Source organism: Lutjanus erythropterus, chromosome 7 (assembly GCF_056507025.1).
Source record: "Lutjanus erythropterus isolate fLutEry1 chromosome 7, fLutEry1.hap2, whole genome shotgun sequence".
In the NCBI taxonomy this organism is placed as follows: Eukaryota; Metazoa; Chordata; class Actinopteri; order Lutjaniformes; family Lutjanidae; genus Lutjanus; species Lutjanus erythropterus.
In genome coordinates, this window is record NC_139323.1 from 35,104,213 (window position 1) to 35,127,485 (window position 23,273).

A 23,273-nucleotide genomic window follows, 5' to 3' on the forward strand; every position below is an offset into this window, starting at 1 on the left:
TCAGCCAGAGTCACACTGCCCTCACAGTGAGGCATCACAGTTTATCTCTAAACTAATCATGGATGACACATGCATGTGCTATGTGCATCAAAGTGATTACGTAGCAGGTCAATACTGAAACAAAAATATAAAAAGAAAGACAAATGCACTATACATCACCTATAAGATGGCCTCACAAAGACAAAAAAGTTGCTCTGTAGGTATGTTTTTTAATGTTATTTCAGAGTTAAAATAAAAACTGATTTGAATTGATGACTCATCCTGCACTCAGGGGCACATCATAAATTTGCATCCAATGAAACTCTGTCTCACTTATGACGCCACCGGGGCATGGAGGGAAAATACATCTGTTCATCAGAGCAGACTGGAGTGTTTCTCTGAGCCTCACTGCACAAAAGCACAACTTTATCACTTAATTCACTGATGTGGGTGAAACTGGATCATATTTTATGCTGGTTTCCCCTCTGATGCCCTCTGGCTGCTCAGCTTCATCTACTGAACAGATAGCTTTAGCAGCTTTCTTGCTGATAAAGTGGCTAACCATGACTGTTGGCTGCAACAGAACTGGGCTCAGCAGCCTCCCAGTGAACACGGCCCTTCACGGGATGAACACAGCCTTCGAGACGTGAGGTCATTTACAGAGTTTCTTGTTGGAAAGATAGCTTTACTTGTTGCTAAAATAAGTAATGTAACCTCCAAGTGCCGTTAGCTCGGTTAGCTGTGGCTCAGCCCCAGGGGTGCCAGGAGCCAAACTGGCAAGAAAACCACCTCGGTACTGGAGCCCATTCCCAGTTTCTTGGCTGTTTTGGTCCCAGTCTGGCCGTGTTCACTGGCAGCTCACAGTCCAGATCAGCTAATATGACCACTCTGCTTCCCACATCCATGCATCACTTTAACTGCCCGGCAGGGGAGCATAACCCACATTCAGTGCTGTTGGCTACTCAATATCTGCAACAAGTCCCTCCATGCTGCCTGTTTTTAAAGGAAACACATAAGCAATAGGCACTGTGGCAGCTGCTTCATGGTAACTTTAAGTGTAATAATAGATGAAAGTGCTGTAAAAAGTGATGTATCTAAAAATGGATTTTTTTTTGTCACATTGAGCAAATATTTATCACATCCTCTTTATGAGCCAGAACAGAAACGAGAGCTGAAGAAATAGAGTTTGGCTTTACTACCACACATTTTTTATTCATTAAATTACACCAGCATCTCATTTAAAATGTGTCTTCTACTTGAGTCTTTACTCACCTCTGCAGGAGAGGAGGTTTTGAAGGTGCGCTCCAGGAGGCGGGACCAGAACTCAGACAGGGTCTCGTCCAGGTTGAGGGCGGAGCCCCGGTAGTACTGTCGCAGGTCGGTGTAGAGGTCTCCGTACAGTCGGGTGTTCTGGGAGTACAGAGGGCCAAGGGGGGACAGAACCTCCTGGAGGGAGCGCTCAGAGCGACTGTGCAGCTCGGTGAAATAGGCTGGAGGAGGAGACAAAGACAAGACAGACGGAGAGGAGTTGACAACCAGAGAAAGAAGAGAGGACGGAGGAGGAAAACAACATTTTATGGGCAATTTGGTAACAGAATCCTGATCTATATTTGATCAGCACTGCCTACTTTAAAAGTTTGTTCAGTTATGTGAGCAATGTGAGTTCAGGTAACACTTTTTCCACTTCCAACTTTATTGAAAAAACATGATGCGTGCATTTGTTTTGGTCTGAGGTGCTGGTGCTCTACAGCGCCCTCTAAAATATATGTCATATATAGATAAAAAAATATTAAATAAAAATAAGCAACTGACAGCATGGTGGTGCAGTGGTTAGCAATGCTGCCTCACGTCAAGAAGGTTCTGAGTTTGAATCCTCCAGCTGGCAGGGGGTCTGGGGAGTTTGTGGCTGAGGCAGGACCTTTCTGCGCAGAGTTTGCTCTTAATCGTGTTCTCCTCGTGTCCGTGTGGGTTCTCTCTGGGTACTCCGGCTTCCTGCCACAGTCTAAAGACATGCAGCTTAAAAGGTTAATTGATAACTCTAAACTGACATGGCGACTCGTCCACGGTGTACCCCACCTCTCGCCCAGTGTCTGCTGGGAAAGTCTCCAGCCCCCCGCCACCCATCAGGATAAGCGGTTAGGGACAATGGATGGACGGATAAAAAGCAACTGAAATACTTCTGTTCAATAAGGGGGAATTTGATCGCTCCTTAGGCCAATCATATAATTGAAAACTGGCTTTGGATTTACTGAACGTAAATTGCCCATTGTTGCCTCCTAAAATATCCAGCTAACCCATGCGGGATCGTAGGGCATCACAATACTGTCATGTGCATGCATTTGTTGTCAGTATAGTTACAGCTGCAATGATTAATTGCATAATCGATTATTAATCTATTGTGAAATTAAGTGCCAACAATCAATTTTGATAATCGATTAATGTAGTATTTTTTAAGAAAAAAATCAACCAATTAATTGACTATGAAAATAATCATTATTTGCAGCCCAGATATAATAGAGAATAACAATGTGTTTAATATTTCTTTTCTTGTGAGACTCTTGATTGCTGAGCATATTTTCCACAGTCTGGACTCTCATTTGCTCTCTTTATATTCTAGCTGATTAGCGCACATGATTTACATTTATTTTACATTTTACTTTGAAATTTCCTTTGCTGCCAGATGGATACAAAGTGATAGAGAGGTCAAACAGAGAGAATAAGGGAGTCAGCTAGTTGATCTCACCAGTATACTGGTCTGGGCTTTTCCCTCGTGGCTTCAAAGACTCTGTACCAGTGCCAGCCCGTCCTAACCACAACCAGATGGGCGGCCACATTACTGCTACTGAGGTGGCCTGCTGGTTTGAGACTAATAATACTGTCCTCCTCCTCCTCCCCCTCTTCCTCGGACTAGTCTTCCTCCTGCTCTGTGTTTCCATTCTTTCTTTTTTCTTTATTTTTATCCATTTTGACTGTTTCTCCTCAGTACTAATGGCACATTTCTCCCTTGCTGCGTTTGTCCGTCTCTGATTGTTAGCTGTGGCACTTGTCCGTCTTTCTTTCTTTATTTTCTTCCTCCTTCCATCCCTCTCTTTCTCTGATGTGCAGTGATCTGCAGACTCGGCTCCTCAGTGGGTCAACTGCTCATTAGCTGAACCAGCCACTGCCCCGGGGGACACCCCTCTGTTTGTGTGTGTGTGTGTGTGTGTGTGTGTGTGTGTGTGTGTGCGTGCCCCTTTGAGATCAGGGGATCGGCTTATCACGTTTCATTGTGTCTGGCTGACTCCGCTCTCATTATAACACCCAGTCAGGGGTCCCCTTGACGCACAGGACACAAACACATCCTGCCTCACATGCACACATGCACACACACAGCCAGTATTGAAGCTGCAGGATTGAGCGCTGCTGTGCACAGTCAGAGCTTGTACCAAACACAAATTCACAAATACACAACATACAAATGTCACACTCCTCTGAGCCCACTGCTGAAGCTTTGGTATTGAGCTCAGCCAGTAATGAGCCTCTATCCCGCAAACACACACACACGTACACACACACCCACACGCTCTCTACTTACTGTCGAAGCTCCTGTGGAGAGCGTTGAAGGCAGCCTGCAGCGACCTGCCGGCTTCTCTGATCAGTCCCTCTGTCTCTCGGGCGCTCAGAGCGGCCAGGTTCTCCTCCATGGTGCTCGTACAACACGTCGGCCCCTGAGGACACATCCTCAGATGTTCACCTGCCGAAGACACAATTAATTACCTTAATTGTTTTATTCAATTAATTCACGTAATTTAATCACTGAATATGTCAACATCTTAATACGTCGAGCCAAACCAAATCAACCACAACACCTGGCTTCAATAAACGGAAGTTAAAGACAGAGATTATAAACGCTACTGGCATGACTTTTTAACAGTGCTGCTGTCAAAAACTGCTCCACCACTCTGGTCCAAACTGAAATATCTCAACAACTGATTATTGGATTGAAAAGAGTTTTTGTACAGACATTCATGTTTCCCTGAGGATAAATTCTGCAGACTTTGGAAATCCCTTTACTTTTCATCTAACGCCACCATGAGCAAAACCACAATTTCACATGCTTGTATCTGAAAAAGAAGTTCATATATAACCTGTAGTTTACGCATACCTAAGGATAAGAAATGCTGAGATGCAGTGAGCAAAGATGGAAGATTTACGACTCAGGCCATCACTATTACATCAACAACAAAAAAGAACAACGACTTCACAAATATACCTTGTATAGATCATTTTAAATTTATGATTCATCCCAAGAATATATGTATATAAACACAATGATGCCTCAAATGTTTTTTTTTTTTAAAAGTTATCAATAAACTTAATTTCCAAAATACCCTCAGGCCACTGAAACAGATTTTTTTTAATAATTTCTAAATAACTACAAAGAAAAAATCATCATGAACATTATTCTCACGTTTATTTTAGAGCTCAAATCGCCACAAGAGTCTGTTTACACCTGGTGTTCACATGCATTCTGGGTGATCAGATCAAAAGTACAGGCATGTATGCAGCCAGGACTCATCGAGGACACGTTGAGATCCACTCGCTCGGATCTCATTCGGGGGCCACGTTTGGCCTCATTCTTCCCGCTGTGTGAGCGCCACGTGTCCTGAGCCACGGTGAAGGACCTCCTACATGTTTTTAAGAAATGTTCAGAAAACAATCTCCAAAGTTCAGCCTGATAACAACTTTATGCAACAGCTTTGTTTTAGTTTTATGACAGTTTTAAAAGAAAGGGTAAACATTTACAGAAAATTTAAAGACCCAGAAAAACAGTTACTAATCTTTCCAGGATCACGACCCTTTAAAACCAACAAATGTCACTTTATACTCTCTTGTGATTCAAATCTATTAGTTCAACCAACGAGGTATTTTTGTTTTGTTTGAATATTTTTTTGAGATAAAAAAGAGCATATTGTTATTGTACAAACTGTACTGTTTTAAATGATCTGAGAGAATAAAATTTCCCCCAAACTGGTGACATGAGGTTTTCGTAAGTCAATGACACATGACCAGGGTTTAACAATGAAGTAATCAGACACGTTTGCACCACACTGCCTACGTGTTAACCCCTCAATAATTTAGCAGTTTGAAAGGAACCAGTATTGATTATGTGCACTTTAACTATGGATGCTGGTGTTCATTATTCCGCTAATACTCATTTACTTTTTCTAAATTACAGTTTGTTTTTCTAATGTCGCTCTGCTACTTTTTGCCTCAGAAAAGGATTTGAGTGCCTCTCACTCACTGCATGAATCATTTATTGTGCTCTTGGAATCCTTTTATATCCAGTTACCAACCAGAAAAGCGCTCTGTACAGTAAATACAGTATTCATGATTTATATATAGCAGCCATGTTTGTTTTTCAGTAATATTCTTTAGGTGCCTGTTTGTAAGGCAACCACAATGACAACCACATTACAATTCATTTTATTCCAGTTTGTTGCATTAATGAATTAATTTTGTTCTTAACCTGTACAGTGTCACAAAAAGTACTGAGATGTTTTGCTTAAAAGTAAAAGTACGAATACCACTTTATAGATATATTCCATCACAAGCAAAAGTCATGCAAAAGTAAAAAGTAAAAGTTCAGAAGTATCAGTAATGTAGGAAGCATTTCAAATGCAACTTTTTATACTGTTGGGTAGTTTTTCTATAACAATGCATCATATTTTACAAACTAATCTTGTGTTTTATATGTAAAATCTAAATCTGAAATGTAACTAGTGACTATAGCTGTGAAATAAATGCAGCAGAGTAAAAAGCACAATACTCGCCTGTGAAATATAGTGGAGTAGCAGTAAAAGGTAGCATAAGTCTATACAGTGAAGTAAAGTATAAGTACCTCAAATATGCACTCACTGTAAATACAATACTTGAGTACTTGTACTTAGTTACATTCCACCACTGCCCTCTCTCTCCTTTCGACACTCAAAATAATGGCAAAAATGCCCCCAAAATAGTTAACGAGGCCAAAAGTGCAGCACAGCAGCTCTGCAGTGATGAATGTTGAGAAAAATAAAATTGGATTTTACCGACTCTTCCTTCCCTCCGGCCAAAAACTAAACCCTGATCATGACACACCCAACCTAAACCTGCTTTCTCCTATTCTTATGGGGATACTCCCACGGGGGAGAGTAAAAATAAAGATATTTTTCACACACACACACACACACACACACACACACACACACACACACACACACACACACACACAGACTTACACCCACCCACACAGACACACCAACCCAGGACCTGTTAAGACGCAAGAGAGCAGTGATGCACACAGCTGTGGGGTACTTACTCACCCTTAACCCTCCCAGACGCGCACACACACACACACACACACACACACACACACACACACACACACACACACACACACACACACACACACACACACACATATCCAGGCTGTCAAGAGACTGATGCTGCAGACGTTGTCTTGGCTGTCTGGCAGAGTCAGTGTGTGCGCACAAGTATGTCTCTGTGTGTGTGTGTGTGTGTGTGTGTGTGTGTGTGTGTGTGTGTGTGTGTGTGGGATGGGGGGTAGAATTTGTCCATGAGGGTAAGTGGAGCAGAAGAGGAGGCGCCTTCATCATTGCTGCACCATGAATCTTTCATTGGCACTGGCTGGTGTGTGTCTGCATGTGTGTGTGTGTGTGTTCACATGCTAGGCACTATGACAAACAATTTTTTTGGGCCAAGTTTTTATTATATTTTCCTTAAGGTTTGCAGGTGCACATCAGCAAATGAACTTTACGACAAACCTGAGAGCCACTTAAACCTCTCTGCCACTGGCTGCCAAACACACACACACACACACGTTGTATCGTACCAGAACCGGCAGGATAATCTACCACACTGTTTGTTTTGTGTCTTAAGCACTACATGAGACATGAGAATATGTTTGATTACTTTAAATACAGGAGATCACCAAGACGCCGGCAGCCTCCACACGTCATTTAGTTTTTGACAATCATGCGTCTGGCTGGGTATCAGCACTCAACACCTTTAAGAAGTGTTTCTCAAACTTTTTTGTGGGGACCTACTTTTTAAAAATGACAAACCATTGCCAGTTCACAACAGGCTTTATCAATAAATCCTGGGACGAGTTAACAGTTCATTGTTTTTATTTCCTCCCATCAGGAAGACAATATAGGGCATTTCAACCCACTGCAGAATGGACATGGAATGGACAAAGATCTCAATTTGTAAAGGAGTAAAGTACAATATGTCCCTCTGAAATGTTGTGGAGTGGAAGTAGAAAGTGGCATGAAAAGAAAAGACTCATGTTCCTCAAACTTGCACTTCAGTGTTTACATAAGTGTCAAAACGAAAAAAGTATACATCATCTTACATACAGACTGTTATGTGTTTTCTCTTGTATGACAAAAATATGATCAACCGTGTGAAGCTTTGTGCTTCAATCAAAGAATTTCAACTGAGATTTCAGCAGCATCAGGAGAAAAATAAGTGAAGCGGCCCAAATTCTGCCTGTGAAGGCTCAAAAATGTTCTAAGAGTGAGCAATCGAGCAGTTGTTGAAGGAAACTGTGGGCAGCTTTAAACACACGGAAGAACACAAAATGCATTTTAATGATTTTAATATCAAGTGTTTTACAGAAAGTTAAAGCAGAGGGTTGTGCATTCAGGTCAGGGTGTTCACTGAGGGTTATCATGGGTAACTGGACTTGTTTAGGTTCCTGAAGACATTTTGCTTCTCATCCAAGAGGCTTCTTCAGTTCCAGGTATTTATGTGGGGTTGTTAACATCTTGAGAGGTGTGTGACTCCTGGACTCCATCAAGTGAACCGTTAGAATCGCCTGAGTAAAGGTGTGAGTGCGTGTCATCGACTTACCCTGCTACCATGTGAGTCCTAAGGTCACGTGAGTGTAGAGGTGTTAATCTCCCTGAGAGTCTTTATTTTTAATTAGTTTTTTATATCACAGTGAAAATGGAGCCACTGTCTCCATATGTATGTCCATCCTCTTCATTTCACCGCGCCTCCTGATTTATCAGTCATCCATCAATATCATCAATATCAACTCATCTCTGCCCGACAAACAGAGACATCAGTGATGGATCACCCCGATTTGTATCAAGAGACACCAAGAAAGAAAGGTGAAACACACTAAACTGGTTCTAGAGTGTGAGCAAGCAAGTGTGTGTGTGTGTGTGTGTGTGTGTGTGTGTGTGTGTGTGTGTGTGTGTGTGCGTGTGTGTGTGTGTGTGTGAGAGAGACAGAGGAGCTGGCAGCCATAGTACAGGAAAAGACACCTTTTACACCACCTTACTTCTTTTCTCACAGTTTTTTACCTTATTATAATATAAGATACAATGAGGGAAAGTGGAATACAAGTCTGGAGCTGAACCTCACACACACACACACACACACACACACACACACACACACACACACACACACACACACACACACCACAGATGAAACACTCACTTCATATTCTGATTATCTTCGTCAAGTGTCAGGTGCAGGTCAGTCAGTCTGAGATGAGACGCTTAACTCATCTGAATATCGTGATCAAAAAAAAAAAAAAAATCTTAGTCACACCTGTGTTCACGATCATTTAAAGTTGGAAAAAAATCTTTTTAAAATGTATCTGTATCCTCACACTTTAGCTGTGAGTTTTCACACGACTCCCACAATCCTGTCAGTCCCAGAGTGAACTACCACATCAGCTTCACGAGTTTATCAGCTCATGTCAACATCCAAGGGAAAATCTTTAATATGTGAAGAGACAGTTCAACCCCAAAATCAAAAACACATATTTTTCCTCTGGCCTGTGGTGCTGTTTATGCAACTACATAGTTTTGGTGTGGGTTGCAGAGTTTTGGAGATGTCTGCCTTCTCTCCAGTATTTCAAGATAATCCAAAAATCTGAAACTCACATTGACAACCTAGATCTCATCTTAAACTCAGATTTGACGCAGTTTGATAAGAAACAGGTCATGAAAAACAAAAACAACTAAAATCTTAACATGAAACACAACTAAAACTGAAAGCTAGCATCATAAAACTATACATATTTGTGGAATTTTTATTGAACACAGAATATGTATTAAATGTATTAAAGAATAGAGACCATGTACATTTTGACTCTGGGCCTCTTTATGAGGAAGGTAGACAAGGACCTGACTCAAGGCCCAATAAAATATCAATTGCAGAGTGTGCAATTTCTGGTGTTATGGGGGATGATATTGTGAAGTAGCATGGGATCATGGGAGTTTTTGTCGTCATTTTTACACAGCCATGATTTCCAATGAACATCGGGATTCAGCAGAAATCATGTTCATCGTCAAGTAATGTATTAAAGTTTTATTTACTTAATGTTTAGTCACTTGTAATTGTTGGAAATATTTAGGATAATGTAAGCACACAACACAACAATGCAAAAAAAGTTACATATTATACTTTAAATGATCTGAATTAAACTAACAAGCAGTGAATATGGGTCTCTGAAGAAGTTACCCAGTTGGTGATCCAGGCTTTGTGCTTTTCTTTACGTAGAAAGCCCTAAAATGTCAATCTGTGAAAATTCAAACTCAGAGGCTTCAAGCTTAGATGCTGTTTCTACAAATCTGTCAAAAAATGTCTTAAGCAACAGCCACAGTATCACAATAGATTACATTTCAAATTTCAGCTTCACTTAAAATCAACATCTCTGACACCTTCTCCTCAAAAATCGAACATAATAACCTAAAGAAGAGACGGGAGGGGAGGTGTGACACACAGGTATCAATCAACGTCAGTGTCACCTCTCTAAAAACATCTTTGAGGGCTTCAGACTGAGGACAGATTCCTCTGTCGGGGTTCAAAACCACACCATCAGCGTCACACATGCAGCTCAGAGACAACAGACGCGGTCTTTTTGGGGGCTCACGCGCGGCAGCTAATGTTAGCATTTTGTTGTTGGTTTGCTTACCAACCCAGACGACGCAGGGCGTTTACCGCAGACACACATGCTTTACTGCATTCCTGGGTTGCCGGGTAATGGAAGCAGCTGGCATCCTGCTATAAAAACTTGCGGTGACAGACTAACACATGTACAAAGAGCAAGCTTGCAAACATGCTAATACACGCAGACAGATGCATTACAGTAGCTGAAAAGGCCGAGATAAGTGCCTTGCTCAAGGGCTTCATGATGGGAAATGGAACGCCTTTGTGGAACCACCTGCACATAGCGAGGGAGTGACGTTATCAGAATGGTACACTCTTATATCTAAAATTGCTAACTAGAGCTACATAGGGTTCTTCAGCTTGTCCTGATGGGAGAACTCTTTTTGGCTCCTGATAGAGCCCTTTATAAAGGTTCCACTTGAAAGCCTTTCACAGTTTTACCTAGAACCCAACACATAGGATTATACATAGAACCATCTCTGAAAGGATCCACCTTTTCCACCAGATTATGCCTGGCTCTTTAACTGGTTCGGTTCAAGGCTTCTTGAGGAACCTTGTTATCTAGCCCACCTTTCCACCACTTTTGAGTGGAACCATTATAGGTGCTGCACAACAACGTGTAGAACATGTCAGCCGGGAACCAACTTTCTGGGTTCTGAACTCATTTATTTTTGGTGAAAATGCTCCAAATGATTCATAAATTAGGAGCTTGAACTGGAAGAGGGCTGGTTCCATGTTGGTGGAAAAGGCCTGCACACGTATGGACCCTTCCCCACTAAATAAACTCTTGTTCTTGAACCTGTTCCGTTCAAAATCCTTCGAACCTGGATGATATCTAGAACCAGCCCACATATCTATCTCGTTTGAGTGGAATCACTATAATCAAGGATGAGGAGAGGATGCTGCACAGCGACCAGCAGAATATGACACGCCCACTTTGGTGCCCAAGGAAAACCTGCTCATTTTTGGGAGGTTCCAGCTGGGAACCAACTTTTCTGGTTCCAAAGTAATTTATTTAGGGGGAAATGCTCCAAATGGTTCCGAATTAGGTGCGTAAACAGGAATAGGGCTGGTTCCATGTTTGTGGAAAAGGCCTATTTCTACAGATTTCTTCTGTTTTTTCTGTAGAAAATCTTTTCTGGAGGTTCTATCCTTTCTATCTTCTAAGGCTGCTAATAAGATCCTGCCCAGGGGGAACTGAATATATATTTTTTAAGGGTTTCACATAATCCTATTGTGGTCAGAGGGTTCTATGAAACAGAACCATGTTGTAGTCTACATATTTAACTATCTATGTTACAATTACCATTATTTAAACAAAGAAAATATCTTTTATTACTCATGCTTTCAACAATCCTTGACAACACCTTTCTACCAAAAAGGATTTTCTTCAGAATCAAATGGTTCTGGGAAGAACCTCAGCACTTCAGACAGAACGATTTTAAAAGTGTAGATACTCCTTTGAAGCAAAGCTTGAAAAGAAAACATACAGGAGAGGAGAGGAGAGGAGAGGAGAGGAGAGGAGAGGAGAGGAGAGGAGAGGAGAGGAGAGGAGAGGCGAGGAGAGGCGGAGGAGAGTAAAATCAGTTTCTATACTGTAGGTGATTTGGTTGCTCACACTGCTTTTGCCCTCAAGCTTCAGCATATATTTAGTTAAGTCCACATCCTGAGGGGCACACACACACACACACACACACACACACACACACACTCTCTGACTTAATAAATTCTCTGGTGCCTAAAGGCCCTGTTCAGATGAGAAAAGCAAGATAGTAAAAGACAATGCAAGATGTTGAGAGAAGGTGACAGACATAAAGAGACAGGGGTTGTGACCAACTGCAATAAAAAGAAAGTAGACTGGAATATAAATTGGTTTTACAGGATTTTTTGTCATTCATTGTTGCGGTTTGACAAGCAGTCTGTGCTGCGTCTCCTTGAGACTTTATATATGTTTCCTACCATCAAGGCCAGAAGATGCTTAAAACAAACTTGTTTGTACAGTTTGTAGTGTTGTAGGCATTAAGGCTGCACAATTAATCACAATATTATCAAATTCACAATATGGCTAAGTGCAACAGCCAAAAAAACAGAAGGAAATTGCAATTATTTGTGCAAGAAAGAGAAATTACTAAGCAGTACTGTAGGGCTGCAAAAGTCTCTTTTAGTTGCATCTAGAGGAAACACTGAATCTACGCGTTATCATGACAACATACGCTAGAAGTGACATTAGACCGCTGCATCAGTGTGCAGCATGTTGTTGTCTCGCTGTCAGACCTGTCTGTCTCCACAGTACTGCATCAGCGTTGTGTGGGGGTGAAGCTCATTTGAACTACTCTATAACTTCACGGTAGTGTTGTCAAAAATATATACTGAGTTGACACACGAAAAACCAAACTGACCCAAATCGAAATAGACTTAATGTTTTTGAGACTTGTCCCGTTTGTCCTCAGTGGGGGATTCAGAGACAGGTTGGCGTTCCAAAAAGCACTTCGTTTGTACTGATGTCTTAAAACTCATAACTACCAGGCCTATTCTAACTCTAATCCGACTGTTTGCCCTCATCTCACCCATCTCATCTATAATGCCCCACCCCATTAGGTGGTGCTAGGTAAGGTAGAGCTTCCTTTAATCATCTCTTTTCCACTTGGACAGGAAAGTCTTAAGTGACATCCAGTACACAGATCTGATTATTTCTCTATTCCACGCAGAGAAAAAGCATAATTTAATGTCTCATTCTGACCTTGAAGCAAGTTTTATCCGTCAAAGAGGCCCTTAAAGAAGTGACGACCAGCAAAACAACTGTTCTCCTGCTCTCTCAAGGCCTAAAATGGAAATTTGTCACCACAAACGTACAGCAGAACGAGCAGAGAAACACGCACACACACAGTTATAAATATGCAGGGCATTAGATTCTGCCCAGCAGTGATAAGATAAACTCCCTCGGGGCTATCAACGAGAAGTGTGATAGTGAGGGTCTGGTTTGATTTCCATTTTATTTACACAGTTTCAAATGGCCAGTGGTGAAGAAAAACTGAAGGGCAGAGGAGGAAAAAGGAACACTGACAGCTGAATTCAATAGGACCTGGTGAAAACACGCCACCAGGACTCGATCTCTCGATGTGCTGCTCCTGCTTGTATTTGTCAACTACTCGCAGTATTGAACAGTTCAGATGTTGTCAGTTGGGGTGTAAGAAAATACTTATACACTTGAGTATCACAGTATTGTTTTGTGATATTGTATTGATTCTTAAAAATTGTGATTTTAACCCACGACTCCTAAATATCAGTGTTGTCATCCATCTGCACTGGTCTGATTTCATAAACAAAGTAAGCTTGTTAACTTAAATTGTATGCATGGTGATGTGTTATTTATACTATCATCATTTTCCTAAGATTAGATGATACAATAGCATATATCACCTTATTTAAAGTATCGCAAAATATTGAATTGTATCACGATATGAGTCATATCACCAGATTCTTGCAAATATACAGCCCTAGCTGGCAATTATTAAATTAACTGACAACTACTTTGATAATTGATTAATTACTTTGAGTATTTTTTTTAAGAAAAAATGTCCAAATTCTCTGATTTCAGCTTCTCAAAAGTGGCTAGTTTCTTATGTTATTTTACTCCTCTGTGACAGTAAAATGCATATTTGACATTTGAGGATGTCACTTTGGGTTTTGGGAAAAACGGTTTGACAGTTTTCACAATTTTCTGCAATTTTATGGACCAGACAACCAATTGATTAAATCACAAACGTCATGTCAGCATCATGCTTGTACGACGACAGTGTTCACGCCACACTGAATCCTCTGGCAGTGGTCAGAGCAGAGAAGTGTTGGCGATCAGAGCACAGGGGATTAAAGTTTAGCAGTAAAGTTGCCTAGTGCAGTAAATGTACAATTTGACTGTGAAAACACTGCAGAAAAAGTCCAAGTAGCCCCAGTTTTTTGCCGGAGCAGAGTGAGCTGTGGAGTACATTCTGCTCCACCTGGATTACAAAAGTGGATAAATACGTATTGAGTGCCTTTTTACTGGGTACCAATCTTGCGTTTACATACATAGTGCCAAAATAAATAGCCTAAATAAACCCTTCTGCTCATGTTTACGCCTGTTGATGCAGTAGGGATGTAAGACAAATGAAGCTGGTGCAGACAGCTGCACCTATGTTTGGTGTCACTGGGAAAACAATCCACTATAACCTCCATTATAAGCATGAATTCAAGCTGTCTGAGAGAAAACTAGACCTTTCCTGCTGCTCCTCCTCTTGTTGGCTGTTTTTAGCTTGTAGAAAATTGTGTCTCATTCTCAGGTTGTGAAATATGTTTTGGGTTCTTGGCTTCTACTGACAGCGTTGGTATCTGACTACCTGGGAATGTGACTCAACAATCAACTGCTTACTGCACCTTTAATCAATAATGTAAATAATCATTAGTTGCAGCCCTGCTTCCTAGAGGGGACCTGATCAGCAGAAAGCGACTTCTGCAGCTCTGTAAGCGATGATGAAACTTGAGAGCGTGCTGCTACAGAAGGGAAAGCGTCTCACCTGATATGAATTTGACGCTGCGGGCAATAAAAGCGTGTTAAAGATAAGACAAAAGAACCAACATCAAGAACAGATCTAGTTTAAAAACCTATCAAAAAATCATTGCCTGCTCAGATTTTAAACATTAATATATCCAGGAAAGGTCACCAGGGCACTTCTTGCTCCTGTCCAATAAAATTCTGCTTCACATTATCATAATCATCATCGCAATCAACCCTGAGTGCTCCTCAGTTCAATCACAGCCTTCTATTTTTGGCCCACTTTCTCCTCTTACATTTTACAAGCACCTCAGGGACTCAAACCGTCAACCTGATGGCCTCAATCTGGTTTCTGTAAACTCCGAGACAAGGATGCATTCAAGGCCAGACCAATTTAAACTCAGATTACCCTGCTAATTATCTGAGGGGTGGTTTATTCACCTCGTTAGACTGGCATGAATCCTGATGAGGTAAATTCTTTAGTATTGATGATGTGGGAGCGTCTGATGTAATATTGACAGAGATTAATTCATTTAGTGGTGGATATTTTACCAAGCAGAGATCACAGTTTCCCACAGACCTCCTGCAGCTAAGTGCCACATTAGAACCGTGCTCTGCTGCAGGCTATTTTGCACTTAATCATTAGTGAATACATTCAATTTGAAACTTGTTTTTGGTTTTGCCTGCAGACATAAAACAGCTTACACTTGTCGCCATGGAGACCACATCAAGACAACATTACTTAGCCATTAATTTCCTCTTCCCATCAAAAGCATCTGGCTGCTGCTCCATTGCCCTTTTTTCCCTGCATTCCTCGTGGCAGGCCCGACATACCTGAGCCCGTCTCGACAAGCAAGAGCCGACCTCGGCGCGTGGGCCGAGCAGGTGAACGGGACATTGTTACAGAAACGTCTTATCGCACATTTAGGGTTTTGTTACAGAAACATGTTTCCTCATTGCAATCCTATCCTAGGAATTTAGCTATGACAGAACACTCCTAACTGAATATTCTCCTAAGTTAAGAATCGTAGACAGCATAAACTCTGACTTATAATCAAAATAACTGCCCAGCATGGCAGCCCCACTGTTGTTTGGTGAGTATAACAGTGACAGTGAAGATATGGAATAACATTAAACCTGAAGTAGTATGACTGAAAGGCTACTCAGATTGTATGATGATGCTTTAAAGGTCCAGTGTATCACCTGGAAATCTGCAAGCTCACCACTAGATGCCTCTAAATCCGACACAATGGTCCTTTAATGGGTATGTATCGACTGCCAAGATGATTAATTTTTAATTTGATTGATGTGCTTTGTCCAGCTCTGGAGAGGCCTACAAGGAGGCATGGGGTTAAATCACAAATGCACTTTTTGAACTAATGTGGACTTCCAGACTGAGGTTGCAGATGTTTAACAGATATATTAACATATATTTAACATATTACATTCTAATGAAGGAGTCTCATGGACGTCCTAAACACAGATACAGGGACGACAAGATGAGTGACGACTGAAGAATCGAGTGTTCAGTTCTGGTTAGGATTTCTTAAGATGTCATGTGAGGTCTGACATAGTTTAGGAATTACATCTTTAATAGGAAGATATTATTTTCCTAGAATTGAAAATTAAAAGGATAGTTTGGATTTTTGAAGTGGGCTTGAATGAGGTACTATCCATAGTCAGTGTATTAGTAGATGTCGGTCAAGTTTGGAGAAGCAGCAGGAGTAGCGGTGCAGGAAGCTAAGCAATGGACTGCTGTGGACAGAGTCAACAGCAATTTTTGCAACCTATAAAGGCTCATCTAAAAAAAAAAAAACAATATCAGTTTAAGTTCATGTTATATTTAGAATATTTTCACTGCAAAACAACCAGGTGTCCACTGGCGATAAGAGAAAACACCACACTGGACGTGCAAAGCTGTCAAAGGACATTTTAGTGAAAACTGCAAGGGACAAATACATTTTTAAACATTTTCCCAGATACTGTTGAGACTTTTAGGGGATCTCATGTGTCAGTCAAGGGGTCCCAGACATTCTCTATTTTGCACCATGTTTTCACCATTTTGCCTCGCCATCGAACACACTTTTGCAACGGAAAAAAATAGCTGATATATAAGGCAAATATCACTCTTGCAGAGCAACTAGACTCCATTGGCAAAAACAGCCATTTTACCCCAGAGAAAAAAAAGAGTTGCTGGTTTACTTCTGCTTTGTTTGGTTAGTTCGTTTGTGTGATGATGTGACACCTCAATAACACCGACAAACTAACTGATCGAGGCAGCTGTAGACCAACAACTCCTGTGCTCTAAGAGGTAAAATTATTGTTTTTGCCAAAGGACTCTGCTTGTGCAAGAGAAGGTGATATTTGGCTTATACTGAATAACGGTTTCCCATCAGGAAAGGCCGTCTCATGACAAGGTAAAGCAGCAAAAATGTTCAAAATATAGCATACACTTAATCTGATATTGTTGGTTTTCGTCTCTACTTTGACGTTCTCACAGCTATCTACTGTCGGTAATAAACTGACTATGGATAAGTACCCCACTTCAAATAATCTGAACTATCCTTTTAAGTGAAGACAGGACAAGTATTTACCAGTTTTCGGTAATGAGGCCTCAGGTATCCTGCCAAGAAGCAAAGAGCTGAAGCAAAATTGCTCAGTAACAGAGTTTGTCATTAAAACTCTTCAGGAGTGACAGACTTTCTGCCTGTCGTTGCAAAGAAAACATCTATAATCTAAAACTTTGCTCAGTCACAATTAACTGAAGCAAAACTCAAATTAAACACCCATTTAGACAAACTTTCATTAATCATGTCAAATCCTTCTATTTGGCACCACACCCAGATTAATCAAAGACAGAACGTTGCTGATACGGCAATTTATTTAAATACTTGACAGCAGCTGTCTGTTTATCACTGTTTGACACTAAGAATTAATTAATTTCTCTTGGCTGTTAGCCTTTTTAGTGTTATGGTGCCATGCTGCTGCCTCGTATGTCAGATATGGGAATAGTTATTGGTTTGGCTGCTGGCTACAGACAGATAATTGGCATTTCCCCTCTGGTAAAAATGCATTTTTAATGTTCATGGGAAGGTTTTTTTTTTTTTTACCTACAAGTTGTTTATCTTTGCTACATGCCATGACAAGCTGTTTATATTGATTTCCATCCAGTATTACTAGCTGGAATTAATTTGCAATTATATATCACACATTTTCCCAAGACAGTGTGTGATAAGATATTAGCTGAAGCTCCCAAATGTGGTGAATTTGAGCTGGACCTACTGTACATGAGCGCAATAAACTGACCTGCTTAGCACTGACCTTAGATTAACTGTGATGAATAACCTCATTTAAATTAAAGCCCTTATCAAACAGGATTATTTCTGCTGATAAATGTAGTTATTATCTCTGTCCTCTGTGTTTTTACTCCGTCTGTTAACAGGAGTGGTTTGACATTTTGTGAAACATGCTTTGCCAAAGTTTTGATGAGGAGATTGAACCCATTCTCATGTCTTTGCATTTAGCAAAGAGTTGGAGGCAATTAGCTTGTTTTGCAAAACAGCTAGCTTGGCTCCCACTAAAACAACTAATTGTCAGTTTTATATGATTGTTTATGGGTGGATTTAACAAATGAGATACATCTTGTTAGGGAACTTAAGAGGTGCTGGAAAGCAGAGCCAGTTGTCTTTATGCTAAGCTACGCTAATCACATCCTGACTCCATACTTTATTTGAAGTGGGGATATATGAGGTACTTGTACATAGTCGGTATATTATCTACAGTAGACAGCGGTTGGCACGCCTTTAGTTTAGAGAAGAAGAGAGGAATACTTTCATGGAAGCAAAGCACAGGAAAAGCAAAAATATCAGTTTAAATGTACACTGTATTTTTTATTGTCCGACAGTGTTTTCTGATGGCAAACCACCATTATATAAGTTGCTGTATTGTTCTTTCCAAAACAACCAGTAAACTGTAATTTTACCGTGCAGAACACCGCCCTGATACTGAAGCACAGGTACCTTAGCAGCTGTACCTGAGGCTGACAGAAAGACTTTTTAACACATGGTTCATGCTGTGAAATGCTGTTAACTACTTCTTTAGAATCGGGCGGGATCAAACAATCCTACTATTTAGAGAAAATTATACTTCAGGACACCTCGAACATGAGTAAATAGTATATCGCAGGTAAGACAGCAATAATACACTTAACGCTTCACTTTCACAATAACACTGTGTTTCTGTCCTTCTTACATCAGGACAACTTTTTGCTCCCTTTTTAATTACTTTAATTACTTTGTCTTTTCTAATTTGTGTCCTCAACACCTCATCTCTTAATTGAAACTACTATATAAGAATAATATACATGTATTTACAGAATAAGACTAATACTGCTAAATGCAAAAGGGCCCATTTCCATCAGACACGCACTGACCCAGACACACACACACACACACACACACACACACACACACACACACACATACACACACACACACACACACACACACACACACACACACACACACACACACACACACACACTTCCCCTTGTGGCCTTGATTAGGTGGATCAGGGTCACCAGACATACAATTAAGAAGATCAGGTCACTGTATTTCATAACACACACACGCACACAAGTCCCTACAATTATATGTATAAGCTTTTATCCACACATGCACACACAAACACACACACAAACACACAAACACACACACACACACACACACACACACACACACACACACACAAACACACACAAAGGTAGGGAGGCATTTAATGTTGCTTTCACTGACGTAATACCCTCAGGCTGTAGGTTACGCTAAATGGAATTTACACATAAGATAATCTCTTGTCTTTAATACAGACACAAACACACACATACCATCGGACTACCTCACACACACTACAGCTTTTAAAATAATATGAGCCATAAAGATATTCACATGTGTCAGACTGCGTGTTGTGCAAAAAATTTCTCTACTTTTACCTGTCGGTCTCTAAGCAGCTCCACCTTAGTTGTCAGAGACACTCTCCACCTCAGGTCCATGTTATCTGTCCCCGTGGTGGCAGTAAGGAGAGGACGCACCAGGGACAATGAGCTGAACAGACTCACTGACAGACCGACAACTTTATATCACATCGCTATACTACACACCTGTGGCGTCTGATAAAAATAATTGCATAAAATCCAAAAGGATGAGTTCAGGAATGTTTCCATTCACATGACGGGTATTGAGTGAAGTACTCTGTTGGTATCAGTATTACTTTAAGGGCACTGGTATTGATACTGGTGTCATAATTTTCTAAAAGATACGTAGTCCTAGTACTGAATAACGAGGCGTTTTTTAATACTCAATAGGATGGAAGCATAAAATTATTTAAGATTGGTATCCAGCTCTAAGCACGTCCAGTAGCAGCTCAGTTTTTGATGGTTCAGAAGCTGTTGAACACCGTGGAACCAAATTAATATTCACAACCATTAAAAAAAAAAAACTGCCAGACTTTGCAATTATAACTTTAATCATAATTAAGCATCTAAATTGCTGAACTTTGCTGATCTGGTTAAAAGTTGTTTTGGTTGCACTTTCTTTAATTGTGAGCAATTAAATACAATTCCTGTACCATGAAAAATACAAGATCGATTTTGTTTTACTTGAGAAACTCCAGTGATGTTTCCAATATCTGAGATTGTCGAGGCATCTAGCAGGTTAAATGAGACGTGTAAATCCAATTACACTCACAGCCACAGTAGGAGCTCCATCACGCTCCTAACCTGCACCAACGCCGCAGACTAATCTGTCTCAGAGGTCGGCCAGTATACACCGGAGCTGAATCAGCACACTGTAAAGCATAACTGAAGTCTCTCAAATGACTAGTTTCCAGATGTTAGACCGTTGCTCAACCTGCTTCAGCTGCTGACAAAGGAAAATTGGAGTTTGACAAACAGCCCTCCTGTTTGGGTGGAGCATCGCTGTTGTCCATTTCAAAGAGTGAAACGGTTACTATGAAAGTACCTGTAGCTGTTGAAGTACTTAATAAACACTTCCCGGCATTTTATAAGATAATTCCACTTTATTACAACATGAGTCATACTTTTGTAGGTGCAGTGACGTGGAAATGCGGCGCCATTGCTAAAAATAAGGCAGGCTGAGCAAGAAAGTTAAGATGTTGAGACAAATGATTAGAGAACTTATTAACCAGACCGTTCAGTTTGCAGAACGACTACCTGGACCCGCAGTATTTGCCGTAGTCGTACAGTCACAGTTTTACTCTACAATGACAGTTTGTTGCACACACTCACTTTTAGTTTCATCTTCAAGTAAAGGTGCTTTAAAGGGATAGTTCACCCAAGAATGACAATTCATCATTATCTACTCACCCTCATGTCGATTGAAGGTCGGGTTTATTTTGTTAGTCTGCAAAACGCTGCTGGAGTTTCACAGCAAAACAGTGCTGCAGAATCTTTCAAACAATGGAAGTGAATGGTGACCAGTTTTCAAACATAAAAATCAACTGGAAAAAAACATAAACTGGCTCCATACTGCTCAGCTGGCATAATCCAGGTCTCCTAAAGTCTCGACATGCCATTTGCACACCATCAACACATGTTTGAAAACTGGTCACCATTCACTTCTATTGTTTGGAAAATTCTGCAACACAGTTTTTCTGTGAAACTCCTGCAGTGTTTTGTGGACCAACAAAATAAACCCAACCTTCAATCGGCACGAGGGTGAGTAGATAATGACTGAATTTTCATTTTTGGATGAACTATCCCTAAATCTGTTGCCCTTTTGGACAATGATGTTGCTGCATTCTCAGATCTCATCAATGAATGTGGTAAGTACAATGTCATTATAACTGATAGAAATGATGAATAAAACAACAAAAACAAAATTGCGAGTACATATTATTTCAAAATACGGGCAAGTGAAAATAAAAAACATATTGCCATCACCCTGTTTTCTCTTGTGTTACTTTAATTTCTCCTAAATTCAGTTTTTATCACTTCTTCTTCCCTTCTTCCATCTCCTTCAATGTCGCTGCCTTGTTCCTTTCACCCACACATCCCTCCTTCTCTTTTTTCTTCCCTCTCTCTCCCGCTGAGATGAAAGTTTCTCATAGGAAGTGACCTCGCACTGTGTTACCGCGGTAACAGTCTGTCTCGTAGTAACTAATCTGACCTCTGACCCTCAGAGCTGTAACGGACAGACACGCATGCACACAGTACAGCGCACGCATACGTGACGCGCGCGCAGCAAAAATCACGCATTGCACAGCGAGCACATTACAGATAAAATGTAAAATCGGTGTTGGAGGACATAACTACAACTCTGACACACACACACACTCACACGCCCTCAGTCTGCCCCGGCGCTGCCATCACACACCACATCAAAGCGGCTTATTGCCAAGCAGTAAAAGTGGCGCAGTGGTTTGAATTTATTCCCTTCAGTCAGACGTTTATTCGCTGCTTCCCTTTCTTAATGAGCGTCTTACAATAACCCTGTCACTTACTGCGGCAAATTACTGCTACCTAAATGAGGGGCTGCTGCTATGTCCGCATGCATGCATGTGCGTGTGTGTATGTGAGTGTGTGAGTGAGAGTGTGTGTGTTTCCATCTAACACTCTCTTCACCATTTAAGGGCACCTGTATGTGATTTAACGTTCCACATGGCCTTCCTCCCAAAGTACACTTTTACCTTTTTACTATCCACCAAAAAGCGGAGCTGTAATGATGAAAGAGGAGCGAGATGGAGGGATGAGAAGGCAATAAAAGGGAAATGAAAGAAGCGGGAGAGGCGGGAGGAGGGGGGGGGGGGGAGTGAAAGATCACCGGTGGAGACAGAGGCAGAAGCAGAGAGAGAAAAATAGGAGAAACTGAGTAAATTATAAAGCTGTAATCTACTTTTAAGTGTCTAATAAATCACCAGTTTATGTCTTTTTTGTGTGATTTTGTGATTTAATGTCACACTGCTCTTCTGTTTTGCTGCTGTACTCACCACTTTCATAATTGATGAATAATTGATTGACACAAAAAATGACTTCCGCTGCAGTTTTGTGACACGTCATCACAATTCTCCCACGGCAAGCAGAGCTATCCGACGCTCCGGTCAAATCAATGAGGCTGCTTGCCTTGCAGCTTATATCAATATTTGCATGTTTTCTGCAAGTATGAGGGATGGTGCAAAATCCTCCCGCGACTGCAGACTGCACTCAGAGAAAAGGTGAAATGATGAGCCGATTAGTCAATATCTTGATGACTGATTCATCTTAAAGGCATAGTTCATGCAAAAATGAGAATTCAGTCGTTATCTACTCATCCTGCTGCTGGAGTTTCACAGGAAAACAACATTGCAGAATCTCCCAAGCAAATCACAAACAGAATACTTTTTGTTTTTTAACTGTTGGTCAGACATAACAAGCAGCAGTTTGTCTACACAGGAGGTGTTTCTGCCACATCATTCAGTTGTTCATCTCCCATTTCACAGAATACGCATCCTTCTATTTTTATCAATACATCAGCCTGCATAGACAACAGAACCACTCACTTATTTGTGCCATATATGTGTTTTGGTGCTTCAAGTCAATTTTCTTCCATCTGACATGTGTAAAGTGATTGTTGGCCTCTGCAGAAACACGGCTGACCTACACTCATTACTGTGCTTGAATGTATCCTGTGACTGAAGACTGTAGCTGCTGCTCTAACAAGCTGCTCAGGATACGCAGCTCTGAAGACGTCGTGTTGGTCTTGGGGAAAATGTGATGGATTTTTTTTCACATTTAAAGAATAATTGACTAATCAATTAA

At 40.9% G+C, this 23,273-nt stretch overlaps 1 protein-coding gene across 1 annotated transcript in view; it reads right to left on the reverse strand.

Annotated features, from left to right (window-relative positions):
* The window catches only part of LOC146324304 (glypican-1-like), a 64,326-nt gene that overhangs the window by 16,099 nt on the left and 24,954 nt on the right, over window positions 1–23,273 (reverse strand). The window contains exons 2-3 of the mRNA XM_084723617.1: window positions 3,554–3,712; window positions 1,252–1,469 (exon numbers count right to left, since the gene is read on the reverse strand). Coding sequence (XP_084579743.1) covers window positions 1,252–1,469; window positions 3,554–3,712 — 377 coding nt within the window. The remainder of the gene's footprint in view (window positions 1–1,251; window positions 1,470–3,553; window positions 3,713–23,273) is intronic.